Below are 14,570 nucleotides of genomic sequence, written 5' to 3' on the forward strand. Positions count from 1 at the left end.
AATTTTTGAATGCAGCCTCTTGTGCAAATGTGATCCAAGAACATGTCAGAACAGAGTGGTCCAGCAGGGTCTCCAGGTGCGCCTTGAGGTATTCAAAACGGAGAAGAAAGGATGGGGAGTCCGCTGCCTCGATGATATTGACAAAGGGACATTTGTTTGTACTTACTCAGGTAAAACGAAGTCTTTTGTTGAAAAAGATCTGCAGTAGAGTCAGTCCTTGATAACTAATGATGATTTCAAAGATACTGCTTTATTTATTGAGCCTGTGCTGATAATAGAGGAAACAGTGTTGAAAAGGAGAGAGATAAAGACAATTTAAGGGGTTTATAAACTAGATGACTGAAGGTGAGAGAAGGTCCCAGGTATTCTCCACATAGAAAGAGAACAGCTGTAAAAACTGGTTTTGATTTTAAAGGAAGGGACACAGAGAAAACAAAAGAAAAAGTCCATTTTCTGAATTGACAAACATTTCTTAAGCCCAACAGTATGCTTCCATATCTTCCTACCTTTGTAACCATCAAGTCCGGGAAGTGTCAGGATGAGAGAAGGCAAGTCTTTAAGTATAATGGTGAAATGAAGTTGGCTCCTCTTTGTGCTGCCTGGCATTTATTTTCTCTGAATGCAAAAGCAGCATTGACCAGGCCTTCCACTGAATATCCAAGAAAAGTGGAGCATGGTATAATGGGCTGTTGTGGAAAGAATACAGCTGTTTTCATCACAGAATATGAGTTCTAGTCTGACTCTGTCACTTGCTATAGAATTGTAAAAAATGACGTAGATCTCTAATGATCTCTAAATTCTCTGAACTTTTCTATTTGAGGAATAGAGGAGTTCAAACCTGAGTCAGATTTAAAAGCAACAACCCTCAATCCCTCTTCACCCATTGCCCTTCCCCAGCTTTCACTCCTCTGCCCCTGCCTTCTTCACTCTCAGCACATGGACATCTGTGCCTTTCACGCTCAAAAGTTCCTGGGTGGAAAGAATCTCCAATTGCTAAGTAAATGATGGCTCAGAAATTTTACCATTTTCTGTGCTGTTGGAACAAAATATAAGCAGTGAACGTTCTTTCACTCTAGTGACCTGCAGAAAGTCTATTAAGAGCCATGATATGACATCCTATTATTTTTAATTTTGTAAAACAAAAGATCAGAAGTGTATGAGTGTGTGTGTGTGTGTGTGTGTGTATAAATCTCTTGAGGATTTTATTTTGGGATCAGAACATGGGGCAAAAAGTGAACTATCCAAGTATATTTCTAACAGGAATTTGGGTTCTAAAAGATTTTATTAAAACACAAAATCTGCAATTTTTATAATATTATTATTATATAAAAACTAAATAAATATAAACATTTATTTTCAAAATATATGCAAAGAGAGTTTTCAACATTCACCCTTGCAAAACTTTATGTTCCAAATTTTTCTCCTCCCTTCTCCCCACTCCCTCTCCTAGAGAGCAAGTAATTCAATATAGGTTAAACATGTGCAATTCTTCTAAACCTATTTCCATATTTATCATGCTGCACAAGAAAAATCATATAAAAAATAAGGGGAAAAAAAGCAAGCAAACAAAAAAGATGAAAATTTTGTGATCCACATTTACTCCCCATAGTCCTCTCTCTGGATGCAGATGGCTCTCTCGCAACATAAGTCTATTGGAATTGGCCTGAATCATCTCACTGTTGTAGAGTCAAGTCCATCATATATAATCTTGTTGCCATGTACAATGTTCTCCTAATTCTGCTCACTTTATTTTGCATCAGTTCATGTAAATCTCTCCCAGGACTTTCTGACATCATCCTACTGATTGTTTCTTAGAGAACAATAATAATTCTTTATATTCATATTACCATATTACATTCATAATGTATCCCAGAAGCTGGAATCTTTGGCTTTATCAAACACTAGAATTATTCTAGTCATTGACTGTTGTGTCTTGTGAACCTAACCTATTCCATTGATCCACTGCTGTGTTTCTTAGCTGGTACCAAATGGTTTTGATGAACACTGCTTTATAGTTTTAGGTCTGGTACAGCTAGGCCATCATCATTTGCATTTTTTTTCCCAAATACCTGCATTTTTAAAAGCTACATTTGCCAACCTTTTATAGTATTACAATTGTGTATCCTCTCTTTTATGGTATTTTAGTAAAACAGTAATAATCATTATCATTTTAGTATCTTAAATTTGTATTGTATAACTTTCTAAGGTTTACAAAGCACTTTATACATATCATAGCCTTTGAACCTCACTACAACTATGTGAGACAAATACCATTATTTCTGTATTACACAGTTATACTAAAAACTAAAAGTTATAACCAAAAGTTATGTCTTGCCTGCTAATAAGTTTTAGAGATGGGATTTTTATCCAGACTCCAGGAACTGATATCTTGTACATTTCAAAACTTACTTCATTGTTTAACTCTCAGTTTTGTGAATCAAATTAATACTTTTATTCTAATTTTGGCTCAGGGAGACCAAGTGGCTTGTCCTCAGTTACTAAGGATTCATTTTCAAAGTGCTTTTCTCAGTTCATTCATATAATGTTCTGACAGGATGAAGATTTTTTTTTTCCAGGGAGATTACTAAGCAGAGCTGGCCTGGAGGAAAATAGCTCCGTTGAAGGAAAAGAGGAAGAGGAAGAGGAGGACACTATTACCAATGACAGTGGATCCCCAGCATTTTCAAAGAAGAGAAGAATGGAAGCTGCTTATTCTGACCCTGAAATTGAGTTTGTCCAGATTGAAGTAGGAGCAATTCCTGGAGACACAGAAACTGAGGAGTACCTGATTGAGCTTAGCAGTGATGCAAATCCTTCCATTCAGTAAGCGCTAATGATTTCATCCTTCTATAGGAAGGATCTAATTTGTATTTTCCCTTAACCTCTGAAGTCTGCAAGTTTGAATCTAACTTTGAAAATCTGAAAGTAGAATGCTTTGAGGAAATTAGGGAAAAAAGACCTTTCTAGTGGCATTCTCAAATATACTATTTGTACAGTTATAATTTTGATTACTTTCATTTAGATACTCAGGATTTTTCATTATTATTCTTGATTCATCTAACCCAAATTTCATTTTCTGGTTTTTCTTCCTTTTCTTCTTTTTGTAAGTTTTAAGGCATAACTTTAATGTTTTTCCCTGGGGAAGGGTATGTATGTATACATGTGTATGTACTGTATAATAATTATGCATTTCTAAGAAAATAATTATTTGCTTTACTGGTTAAATTTTTTGAAATAAACACCCTCTTGTAGAAACTTCTAAGAGAGCCAGAGTATAGATTTTGTGTTGTGTATATAGTCACAATGATATGTTTTTTGCTTCAGGGTTGAAAATTATGAATATGATCTAAGAATTGAAAATCAACCAGCCATTAGAAGACCTAAAACTAAAACAGCCCTTCTTCAAAACTTTCGGAAAAAAAGGGTAAGAATATAAAAAGTAGCAGTTGGCTATCAAAACATAGTTGTTCCTTTTGTGAAATGACAATGATGTTAGTTTTCCTTATGAGTCCCTAATATTTCATAAAATGTTTTTTATCTTTATGTGGGATTTCTCTCATTGTGGGATAGAGTTACAAGATGATGAACAAAATACATGCAACCCACGTTTAAGTACCTGATATGTGCACACAATATGATTGTGAAAAAAGGAGAGGAATCAAGAAAGATTCCTTAAATATAGATATTAGAAGAAGTAGCGGTTCTTTTTTTAATTAATAGTTTTTTGCTTTTCCAAGAACATGCAAAAGTTTGTGTAACAAATTTTTCTCCCTTCCCCCTCCCCTTGACAGCAAGCAATCCATTATAAGTTAAACATGTGCAGTTGTCCCAAGTGTATTTCCATATTTATCATGCTGCTAAAGATCTAAAGCGGGGAAAAAACAGAGAGAGAGAAAGAAAAAAAAAAAAAAAAACCCAAGCAAACAATACCACCAAAAAAAAGAGTTGCTCCACATTCAATCCCCACAATTTTCTCTCTGGGCGTGGATGGCTCTCTCCATCACAAGTCTATTGGAATTGTCTTGAATCATCTCATTGTTGAAAAGAGTCAGGTCCATCATGATTGATCATCACATAATCTTATTCTCTTGGTTCTACTCACTTTACAGCATTAATTCATATAAAGTCTTTCCAGACTTTTCTGAAATCAGCTTGTTCATCATTTCTTATAGAACAATAATGTTATTCCATTCCTTTCCTTTTTCCATTCTATTCCATTTCCATTTCTTTACTTTCATATACCATAACTTATTTAGCCATTCCCCAACTGATGGACATCAATTCAATGTCCAGTTCCTTGTCACTATCAAAAGGGCTGAGAAGTAGCTGTCTCAAAGAGGGATGTTTTATAGGCTTTGAGGTACATTTCATAATACAGAGGGGTCAACTCACAGAATCTCTTCCATCTTTCCCTCAGAAAACATATCAAAGACTGAATTCACTACTTTAGGTGCATAACAGCCCAAAGTTTATGATGAATCTCACTAAGTAAAAGTGCCTCTGTGTGCAGATTGCATGTCAGCCTCAAGTCTCCCAAGCTCAAGCCCAAAAGGCACTGAGAGGAGCTGCAGCATAAAACAAGTGGAAATAAAACAAGTGGAAATAATTCATTTCAATAAGAACTTGTTAATTGTCTACTTTGTGTAAAGCACTAAATGTTAGGTCCTGAGGATAGATACTAAGACAAAGCAAAACAAGCTCTGACCTTAAGGAGGTTCTATTCTACTAACAAGGAGATTGAATATACAACCAAATGAATACAAATTGTATCAGGAGGGAGAGCACACCTAACAAGTGGGAGGGATCAGGAAAGGCTTTCTGTAGGAGGTGATTCCTGAGATCAGCCATAGGGAAGACAAGGATTCTCAGTAGCTAAGGGAGAGCAGTACATTCCATAATTAGAAGTCACAGGGTCCTAATGAGTATTAAGTCTGGAAAGACAGAGGAGAATCACATGCTGAAAGGCTTTTAGGAATAAATGATGATTTGTTTTATTCTATAGGCAGTAGGGAGTCACTTAAAATTTCAGTGCAGAGAATAGATTGGAAAAAGGAGGGGCTAAAATTAGCCCATGATGGGCTGAAGCAGGGAGGAGATTTTCGAGAAAGAAATTTCTGGCTTTTAGTCTCATTACACCTCTCTTCATACTAGGGATCTCTTAATACTATATGCTGTCTTCATACTAGGGATCTCTTAATTGACAAATTCTGTGCCCTTTTTTCAGCTCTCCTTTGTTACCCCTTTTCAGCCTTTGACAGCCATCACTCACTCTCTTCTCCCTGACATTATTTTCTCTCTGGGTTTTTGTGATACTGCATTTTTCTGATTGTCTTCCTCCCTGTCTGCCTCTTATATCATCATTCTCTGGTCCTCTTATATAATCATTTGATTGAAACAGGAAGAGGAATGGATTTGAGGATAAAGTACTGAGTTCTGTGTTGAGTTTGAGATGCCTATGGGACATCTGGGTAAATCAATCAGTAAGCATTTATTTAGGGCCTACAATGTACCTGTTGTTGTGCTAAGCATCAGGGACACCTTGTTCTTGAGGAGCTCATTCTAATGAAACAAACATGCATCCTTTCAGCTGCTTTTCATCACCTGGATCCTGCTTAACTTCCCCTTCTGCCACCTCCAGTCTTGTCACATCTTGTCGGTTCTACACTCATAACATCTCTTGCAACTTTTTCCCTTTCTTCATTCATACATCTTTGGTTCTGATTCAGATTTTCATCACCTTTTGACTGGATTATTATACTTATTTCCTAAGTAATCTCCCAGCAACCACTCTCTTATCCATTCTTCACTTAGTTGCCAAATTGATAGTAAAACATTAATATGACTGTATCTCTCTCCTGCTCAAGAAGCATCAATGACTTCCTTTTGCCTCCAAGATAAAAGCCAGAACCCATTCTTCAGCATTTAAAGCCTTTCACAGTCTGGCTCTAATATTCCCAAATGTTAAAGAAAAATGTGCTATCCTAATGATTTAAGGGTAAGAAACTTTCCCCTAAGTGATATTTGGAATATTGTGGATTTGGACAGAAGTCTTTTCTTTATTTCAAAGTATTATAGTGTTGGCTTTTGGCATCTGCATAGTCATCAGTTACTCTTGTCTCAAATGGTGCAGGAAAACAGAACCCAGCCTAGGGTGGGGTTGGGGTGCTATTTTTATTGTCATGTCTCCAAACTATGGTTAGGAAATTATTTCACCCCCTGTACCACCTTGGGAGTGAAATGAAAAACTAATCTGGACAAATCTAATCTTGAAATTCATTTGGAAAGGTTTTAAAAATTAATTGTCTCTTCTTTGTCAGGAAAGTAAATGCATCAACCTTTTTTTTTTTTTTTTTTTTTTTTTTTTTTTAAGGGAATTATTACACTGGAGCCAGGTATAAGCTCAGAAGAGGAGGATGAAACTCAGCTAACCGAAATCCAATCAATCTCCTATATCAACAAAAAGAAAAGTAGGGCTTTGCTCTTGATCTCTTGCCTGTTTTTAATTTAAATTTGAGTCATCTTTCTTTTTTCATTGCTTTTGGATACTGTAACAAACACATCTGGGAGTTATAGCTAACCTAGAAACCATAGACAACCTGATGAAGTCCTCTAATGTCAGGATTGCTACAAGAAATCTGGCAGCAGAACTTTCAGAAGTACAGGGCAAAAACAGCCTTTTTTTCCAGCTCTTTTCCTGGATCTAGGAACCTTGGGATAGAAGTCTCTCTTTGTTCCATAATTAAATCATGTCTGGAGAGTAAGCAGTGCTTCTAAAAGTAAGAGAACTCTGCCTCTCCTCAGCTTTCTATTAGTCATGCCAAAAAATTGCCAAGCTCTGCTTGTTGTTCCGAGAGCCCTAGATAATTGGGTCCTAAATCTAGAACTGGAAAGGACCTTGGAAGCCAATAAATACAACCTCATCATTTTACAGACAAGGAATAAGGATATTAGTTGAGAAGAAGGTATCTATTTTGAAACCATTCACTTATAGGGATCATTCATTACAAAAGTACTTGGCTCCCAAATTTGTCTGTCTCTATCAAGTTTATTCTATGGGATACACATGAAAAACACTATTGGTCATTATAGAAACCAGGCTGATTTTCACCATCCTATAGGATTTCCCCCAAACCCACTCCTGAGTGAATAGTCATTACTGTCCCCCTTTATCTTCTCTAAGAACTTTGGTTTGGGAGGCAGGACAACTTTTAAGGCATGTTGAAGGAAAAAATACTAGAACAGCAAATATTATTTTTAAACCTATTCTTTAACTTGTAAGTATTTTATTTCACTGGGTAAGTTCCTTCATCTTACATGTTTTCAGGATTTTTTCTTTGGAATGCTGTTGAACTTTATGTACAGTCAATGATTTACATATTAACACATTCAGGAATAGCAGACACTACATCTAACCATGACTGAAGAGAGAGGGTCAACTTAAAAAGATAAAATGAGATCTTTTTTAAAAGAGGAAAACTAATAATACTCTTTATGCCTTTTAAATTGCAAAAGAGGTTTTCTCCTTTACCTAAAAAGAATGTTTGATTTTGCTACTTTCTAGCTCCTCAAAAACTTTTCCCTCAATAGACTCATGATTTCATTGATGTGGGCATTCCCTCCTATCTAAACCTTCTTGTCTTATGTGATTCTGGTCCAGGCCTGCAAATAGGGAATCTTTGTGCTGGAAGCCTTCCCCCATGTTTTTTGATATTGCACAGGTGGTTTGTTTTGATTGTTGATGAGACAGTGTCCCTTCTATTGACTACTTTTGTCTGTGAACCACCAATGTCTAGTATGCTGTAAGCACGTAGTGTTTTAAAAATTAAATTAAATTGCTGCAGCTGTTACAAAGAATGCTGCCCATTCATGTCAGCAGCTGATTCCACATTTGAAGAAAAAAGAGCAATTTTCTGGGGAGATGAATTTGAGACTATAACTAAGGATGTGTGCAGATTTATGATTACAGTATTCATCTCAATGCTCTTCTTCAGCCAAACCTCAAAAATTCTTCTGACATTTGTCTTAGGGGAATTAAGCTGTCCTGTTGAGTATTCCAAAGACAAGCTGTGTTCCATGCTGGTTAACCATCGCTGTAAAGAAGAAACTCTAATAGAGAACCCATGTGATCGGGCAGCCTCCTTGTGCTATAGCAGTGAAATAAAAGAATATGAGCTTCAGGAGCAAGTCCTCCAGGAAGAAGGAACAAGAGAAAGGCAGAACCAAGAAATCCTTTGTGATGAAGAGTCCCTCTCTGAAACACAAGCAGATGTTTCAGAGTCTCTGCAGAAATTTCAGGAAGATAGCGTTTACTTATTGGATGCTACTAAAGAAGGAAATGTGGGTCGCTTCCTGAATGTGAGTATACATGCTGAGATAAGGCAACAGGCTCTTCTCCACAAGGTGTCTCCAAGCAAAAGCTTGCATGTCCTCTTGTCAGATGGGCTGTAGAGGAGCTCTCATTCAGCTGGGCCTTGGACGTGGTGGCCCAGCAGTGTTTTGTGTTATGATTTCTAACAGCACTATCAAGAGAAAGCCGACTTGTACTTTAGATTTTTTTAAAAAAAGGATCATAGGAAAAAATACTTAATTTAGAGAGGGGCATAGGAAGATTCTCTCAGAACCTAATGAAAGATTTTATAACATTGAAGTTACCCACAAAAAGAATTTCAGTATTAAATCATCTAGACTACAACACAGGATGGTTTTCTCTCAAATTCTGTTCATTAAAACATAATGTAAAACATTCTGAGTTTGTTAAGGAATATAAAATGGGGATAAAGGAAGGACTAAATTATCCTTTTTATTCTAATTTCAGTTTGAATTATGTCTATGAGCTCTGCTGTGGGTAAAATTTCTCTTCATTGTCATAATAAAAATAACTCATGTTTATATACTATTCTAAGGTTTACAACATGCTTTCTTCACAACAGCCTTATGAGATAAGTAACCATTTGACATATGAAGCTGAGAGAGGGTAAATGGTTTGTGCGATATGATGCCATAGTAGATGTTAGAGTTGGCATTTAGATCCAAAGCTTCTTCACACCAAATCTGACTCCCTATGTATTATACCATGATGCCCTCTCAAAACATGGCCATGCTAGATATCAGGTAGTGTAATCCTGTGATCTTGCTACCCAGCTGTTATGTTTCAGGTTGACTGAATTCTGGGGAAATTATAACTCACATGATCTAAGCAGAACCTTTTGTACCTCTCCCAGCAGCCAGGTGGCCCTGTGTAGTGGTGAGAATACCTGAGCATTGAGACAGCCAGGAGCCAGGATGCTTGCCAAGGACAAGAAACAGGCCTTCCATCCATTCCTTATTCCCCAGTAATTAGCATGTGTGAGGATACCCAAAACACCTTGCCTACTTTGTGATAGGGTTGCTCTGGGCTCCCTAGATTCGTGAGACGGATAGAATGGAAATTTATATTCCAAAGAAAATGGCTTTTCCATCTGAAATAACTAAGTCATCAATAGAAATGAATGAAATCTGAATCCTTGGTCCCCAATAAGAAAAAGAAAAAGGGGGGAGGGGAACTTTGAAAACCAAATTGTATTCTGGTGTTTTAAAGAAAAAAGATTTCAGACTTCAAATTCTTTTTAATCTGTATTATATTTCAGATCATTTTTGTTTTTGTTTTGTTTTGTTTTTCACAGCATAGTTGTAATCCGAATCTCTTCGTACAGAATGTTTTTGTAGAGACACATGACAGAAATTTTCCATGGGTGGCATTCTTCACAAAAAGGTTTGAATTTAATTTTGCTTGTATATGGGGAAAACATACAAGGTGTGACCTTAAAACAACAACCCAAAAAATGGCTTTATGTCCTTAGAATAATTATTTGGTACCCTTATCTACTTTTTATTGCCAAAAATTATTCTTTTTCATTGCAATTTTGAATTAATGACATAATGATGCTCTTCAAGTTCACAGGTATGAATTCCTGGTTCAGATAAAACATAATTCAAAGAGTTAAATGTTAATAGAAGTCAAAAGGTCTCCTATAACAATATCCCTTTGCAGAACAGCATATCTGGCTGCTTATGTAGGTCTTCCTTTCTCAAAATTTGTATTCACCCAATTTTGAGTTGTTTCATAATTGATTTTTAAAAATTATTTTTAAAAAATTGAATTGGTAACTAACAGGTTTTCCTAATAGTCTATTTCAAACACCAAAAAGCATATGGAAAATATTTATGAAAAGGGTTAATGGGAGATAGACACACCCATACACACATCTCTACATAATGATTTCTACAAAGTTTTTTTTCTGATAATAGATGGTAAGCTCCTTGAGGACAAAGACTGTTATTTTTTTGTTTGTATCACTACTATTTAGCATAGTGCCTTATACAAGAAGTTACATTTGTTAAACTGAAAAATACAAAACAAAATTCCATGATCATTCTGCTGTTTATTGTGAATGGATTTGTGTGTATATTTGTTTATTTATTTATTTGTTGCTTTTTAGGCATGTGAAAGCAGGAACGGAACTGACTTGGGATTATGGTTATGAAGCTGGAAGTATACCTGAGAAAGAGATTCCTTGTCAATGTGGCTTTCACACTTGTAGAAAAAGAATATTATAAAGAAGCATTTTGTTGTACATGCTGTCATTTAGTACAAGCTAAAGAAAGAACTATATAAAATACCCCCTAATTAATAGTGCATGCACCATCAAGAAATGTCTCTTAACTATTCCACTTGGGGTGATATTAAGATTTTTTTCCCCTCAGTTCTTAAGTGTAATTTAGGAATCCTGAAGTAAGAATGACATAGAAGGTAACAGAAAGTGGTTAAATAGATGTAGATATAGGCTCTTTACTTCCATTCAGCTTGTGAATAAGTAGGGTGGAAGTAATTGTTTTGAATGTTAGGAATATTAACATAAAATTTGTTCATTGTTTTAATATGAATATGTTTAAGGAAGTATATATCACAGAAGATTCTTCTGTCTTTTATTCCTGTTTTTTAGGAATATTTGTTTTTGGTTCATGTCCCACAGTGCTGAACCTCACATTTTCCTAGCCCTTATAATTTATGACAGATCTATCTGGACATGACTCTTAAAGCTTTATTTGTAGGGGAAAATGAAAACCATATTATACTACAAAAATAAAATAAGATCTTATTAATTCCGAGTGTATAGAAGCTCAGCCTGAATTGTAGGATGCTTTTAAAGAAATGTTTCTATTACTGCTCTGTGTATTCACCAACTGGGAATGGACTAATAATAAACTCTTGCCTGGTTGAAGGCCTTGAACCATTTTCTTTGCACAACTTCCTTACCTTCTGAACCCATTCACATTTTCCTTAATACATTACAATAGTACACACATACTGGGAGAGATGCAATTTAGGTTAGATTCATCCATTGCCCTCAAAGACATGGTTGGTGGGAGGAGGTCCCGCCCGGAGAGAGGGAGGAATATTGTAAAGTGATTTCTGAAAGAGGCAGCATTCCACTTGGGCTTTAAAGAAGTAATAAGAATTCCATAAAGAGAAAGATCATGGAGTTGAGAGCATATGTTTGGGGAGAAGGCAGTTGTTTAGTTTCACTGGAGTGCACACTGGAGAAGGGTAGTAAGAGCCCAAAAGAAGACTTTCAGGGAAGGCCTTAATTGCTAGACAGAGGAGTTTGAACTTGATTCAAGAATCAGAATGGAGCTACTGAAGATTTTTGAGCTGAAGAGCTAAATGACAAATATCAATGGACTGTTCCCAATCTTTTTCATTAAAAAAAAAATCACCACCCCACAAGCCCTAGTTTTAGCTTACTGTTCATCTTCTAGTATATATTAAAGCCTGCAGCATTTGTTTTGAATATACTAATGTCCCTCTCCCTCTTCAAGACTTTGTCTAGATAACCTTTATGCATGTACTCTTTCCTTCAAAGCTGAAGCTCAGAGTGCATCTGACCAAGCTTTCCTCTGATTGATCCTACTTTTAAGAATTATAACTGACATTTATATAATGCCTTTAGGTTTGCAAAATCCCTTACATGCATTATTTCATTTGCTTTTCACAACAACACTATAAAGGTAAGTGATGAAGCTAGTAATCGCCTCATTTTACAGATGAGGATACTGGGGCTGAGAAGTCAAATTAACTTGCTGAGGATTGCACAGCTGGTAAGGAATATTTGGGATCCCAGCCTTAATATATACCTATCTTAATCCTTGACTTCCGGATCAATTTAAAAAAACATTTCTGTTACTTGTACATATTTTGTTGGTGAAGTTCTGTCTCATCTGTTCTTTTATAGAGGGCTGTGTCTGATCCTCATTACGGAACCCTCCTCCCTCCCCCCATAAAGTGTATGGTGCTGTGTGTGCATTCCATAGGTGCTCACTAACTTGTTACCAATTTACAGATAGACTTATGACTACTCAGTTCTACTTAGAATGACTAGAATCATTTCCCACCACAGTTTGCCCCCATCCCCCACCCCCGGGTGTCAGGTGGGCTGGGGAGATGATCTTTGCAAGCACATCTAACGCTTGGCCTAGTCACCCAAGCTGCTCTCACATCCCACGTTCTGTGGAATAGTGTAAGGTAAGCCGCCTTGTCTCCCCACTAACCCCAAAAGGAAGCGAAGGGCCGTGGACTTGAGTCGGGGCCATTGAGGCTGGCTGGGCAGAAATCATTTTGTGCCACACGTTTTTGACAGATGAGGAAATTGAGGCCCCAGAGATGGATACGCTCCAGCAAATAGGCCTTTGAGCCAGACTCCCAGCTCCTGGGACCCCGGGCCGGCCTTTCCACTGTTGCCCTACCGGCAAGAATGAAAAGGGATGTTATTTTTGGCCAAACTTTTAAAATCTGTAAAAAGAGGGGGATGGCTTGCTTGAAAGGGGAAGGAGGTGGAATGCAGGGAATCCGGGCGATGTGAACATTTAAGATAGACATAAATTTAAGAAATAGTGTTCCAGGTGGAGAGAACTCGAGGCCTGGACACCTAGGCCCGTCGGCTCGCTGCACCGGACTCCCGTAGGCCCCGGGAGGGGAGGAGAAGGGGTGAAAAGTCCAGCAGGCCGAAAACCCGCAGCCCCACCAAAAGTCAACAGAAACTCAATTTATACTGCAGAATGAGGAATCGAAACTGAGCTGATCCATCCCCTCAGCATCACTCGCGAGAGGCCAAAGGCTGCCGGGGAGAGGAGGGGCTTGGGAGTTCCGAGACGCCCTGCGTGCACTTCTCCCGCCCTCCCTGCGCCGGCCCAAAACCTCCCTCTCTCTTTCTCTGGGCCAGGTGGGCCCTGCCTGCTTGTCAATCATGATGATGATGGACGAGGCCCTCCGAGACCCCGCTGGTAAGTGCCACGGCTGTCTCGCACGGGGATGGGAACATAGACGAGTTTTCCTCGGCTTTTCCCCCTCGCTAGTCTTCTGTCTCCACGAGGCGTTTCCTGGTTGGGGAAGAGCCAGCTCTTGGTTCCCTGGACAGTTAAGCCTGGGAACTAAAGTAATCTCTAGAATTTAGTCCGGTCTTGACACGTCCCACCTGCTCTCTTTTTTTTAAATGAGACATTTTTCCTTTGTTCCTTACTCTTTGCACCCCCCCTCCCACCCCAGAAAAAAATGGGAAAACATTTTTTCCCAATGTGCATTAATCAAGCGAAACTAATTCCTATATTGCCATGTTCAAAAATGTATGTCTCATTCTGAAACCAGTCCAGACTTTGTCAGGAAATGGAGAGCATCAGCCAAAAAACATTTTTTAAGTGCTCACTGTGTGCCAGGGACCTTGATAACCATTTTTCCTCCCAGCAGGCTGCAGCTAGCTAACATTATTTCTTTATCAAGGAACAAACAGGCTACTTCATCAACAATCTCCAGAGTTGTAAGAACTTTATTTAAAAAGTCTTTTTAAAAGATGACTTAAAAGAAAAAAAAAATTAAAGACTTTTAAAATTGTTCTTCTGTATAGTAATTCCTTCCTATTGTCCTGATGGCGATCGAGGAAACAAAGATTCGGATTCCCTGGGCTAAAAAAATAACTCATTTAGTGTTTTTTTTCCCTTGGATTTCCCCATGAGAATTCAGTTTGGTGCATTTTAAAAACTGATTGGAGGAAGGTTTTGTACTTTTTTTAAGGAGGGGAAGGAGAAAGAGGTGGAGCTTTAGTTCATCGTTTTAGCTCCACTTAAACTTGATATTTTTAAGTCCCTCTCCCACCTTTAAATTCTAAGATCCTCTTTCTTTGCTGAGTTATACCATAGTAACTTGAAATGGATTTTAAGACTGTTGACCTTTTTGTTATTCCTTTTAAAAAATTAGTTTCAGTGATATATTTTGCTTTTACATTACCTATATTTCTGGAATTCCTCCTAAGACAAGATCAATTCTGTAAGTAGGTAGAATAAATTATATTGACACAGGGTTCTCAGAAACTGTCAGAGAGAATCCCAGTTTATTGAACAATATTTGACTTTCTTGAGTTACATATGTGTTTTTTCCTACATAATTTGGTCAAGCATTTATTACTAGAGAGACCTGGGGATGCCAAGTTAAAAACATAATTCCTTTTCCACAAGAAGCCCAACTTTTACTTGGGGGGCAA

The 14,570-nt window shown here is 37.4% G+C and overlaps 1 protein-coding gene across 1 annotated transcript in view; it reads left to right on the forward strand.

Annotated features, from left to right (window-relative positions):
- SETDB2 (SET domain bifurcated histone lysine methyltransferase 2) overlaps nt 1-14,570 on the forward strand; it is a 105,112-nt gene that overhangs the window by 40,556 nt on the left and 49,986 nt on the right. The window contains exons 8-15 of the mRNA XM_051990716.1: nt 1-170; nt 2,577-2,823; nt 3,325-3,424; nt 6,371-6,467; nt 8,027-8,355; nt 9,663-9,751; nt 10,479-10,588; nt 13,132-13,320. Coding sequence (XP_051846676.1) covers nt 1-170; nt 2,577-2,823; nt 3,325-3,424; nt 6,371-6,467; nt 8,027-8,355; nt 9,663-9,751; nt 10,479-10,588; nt 13,132-13,320 — 1,331 coding nt within the window. The remainder of the gene's footprint in view (nt 171-2,576; nt 2,824-3,324; nt 3,425-6,370; nt 6,468-8,026; nt 8,356-9,662; nt 9,752-10,478; nt 10,589-13,131; nt 13,321-14,570) is intronic.

This window comes from Antechinus flavipes, chromosome 3 (genome assembly GCF_016432865.1).
Source record: "Antechinus flavipes isolate AdamAnt ecotype Samford, QLD, Australia chromosome 3, AdamAnt_v2, whole genome shotgun sequence".
NCBI classification, from domain to species: domain Eukaryota; kingdom Metazoa; phylum Chordata; class Mammalia; order Dasyuromorphia; family Dasyuridae; genus Antechinus; species Antechinus flavipes.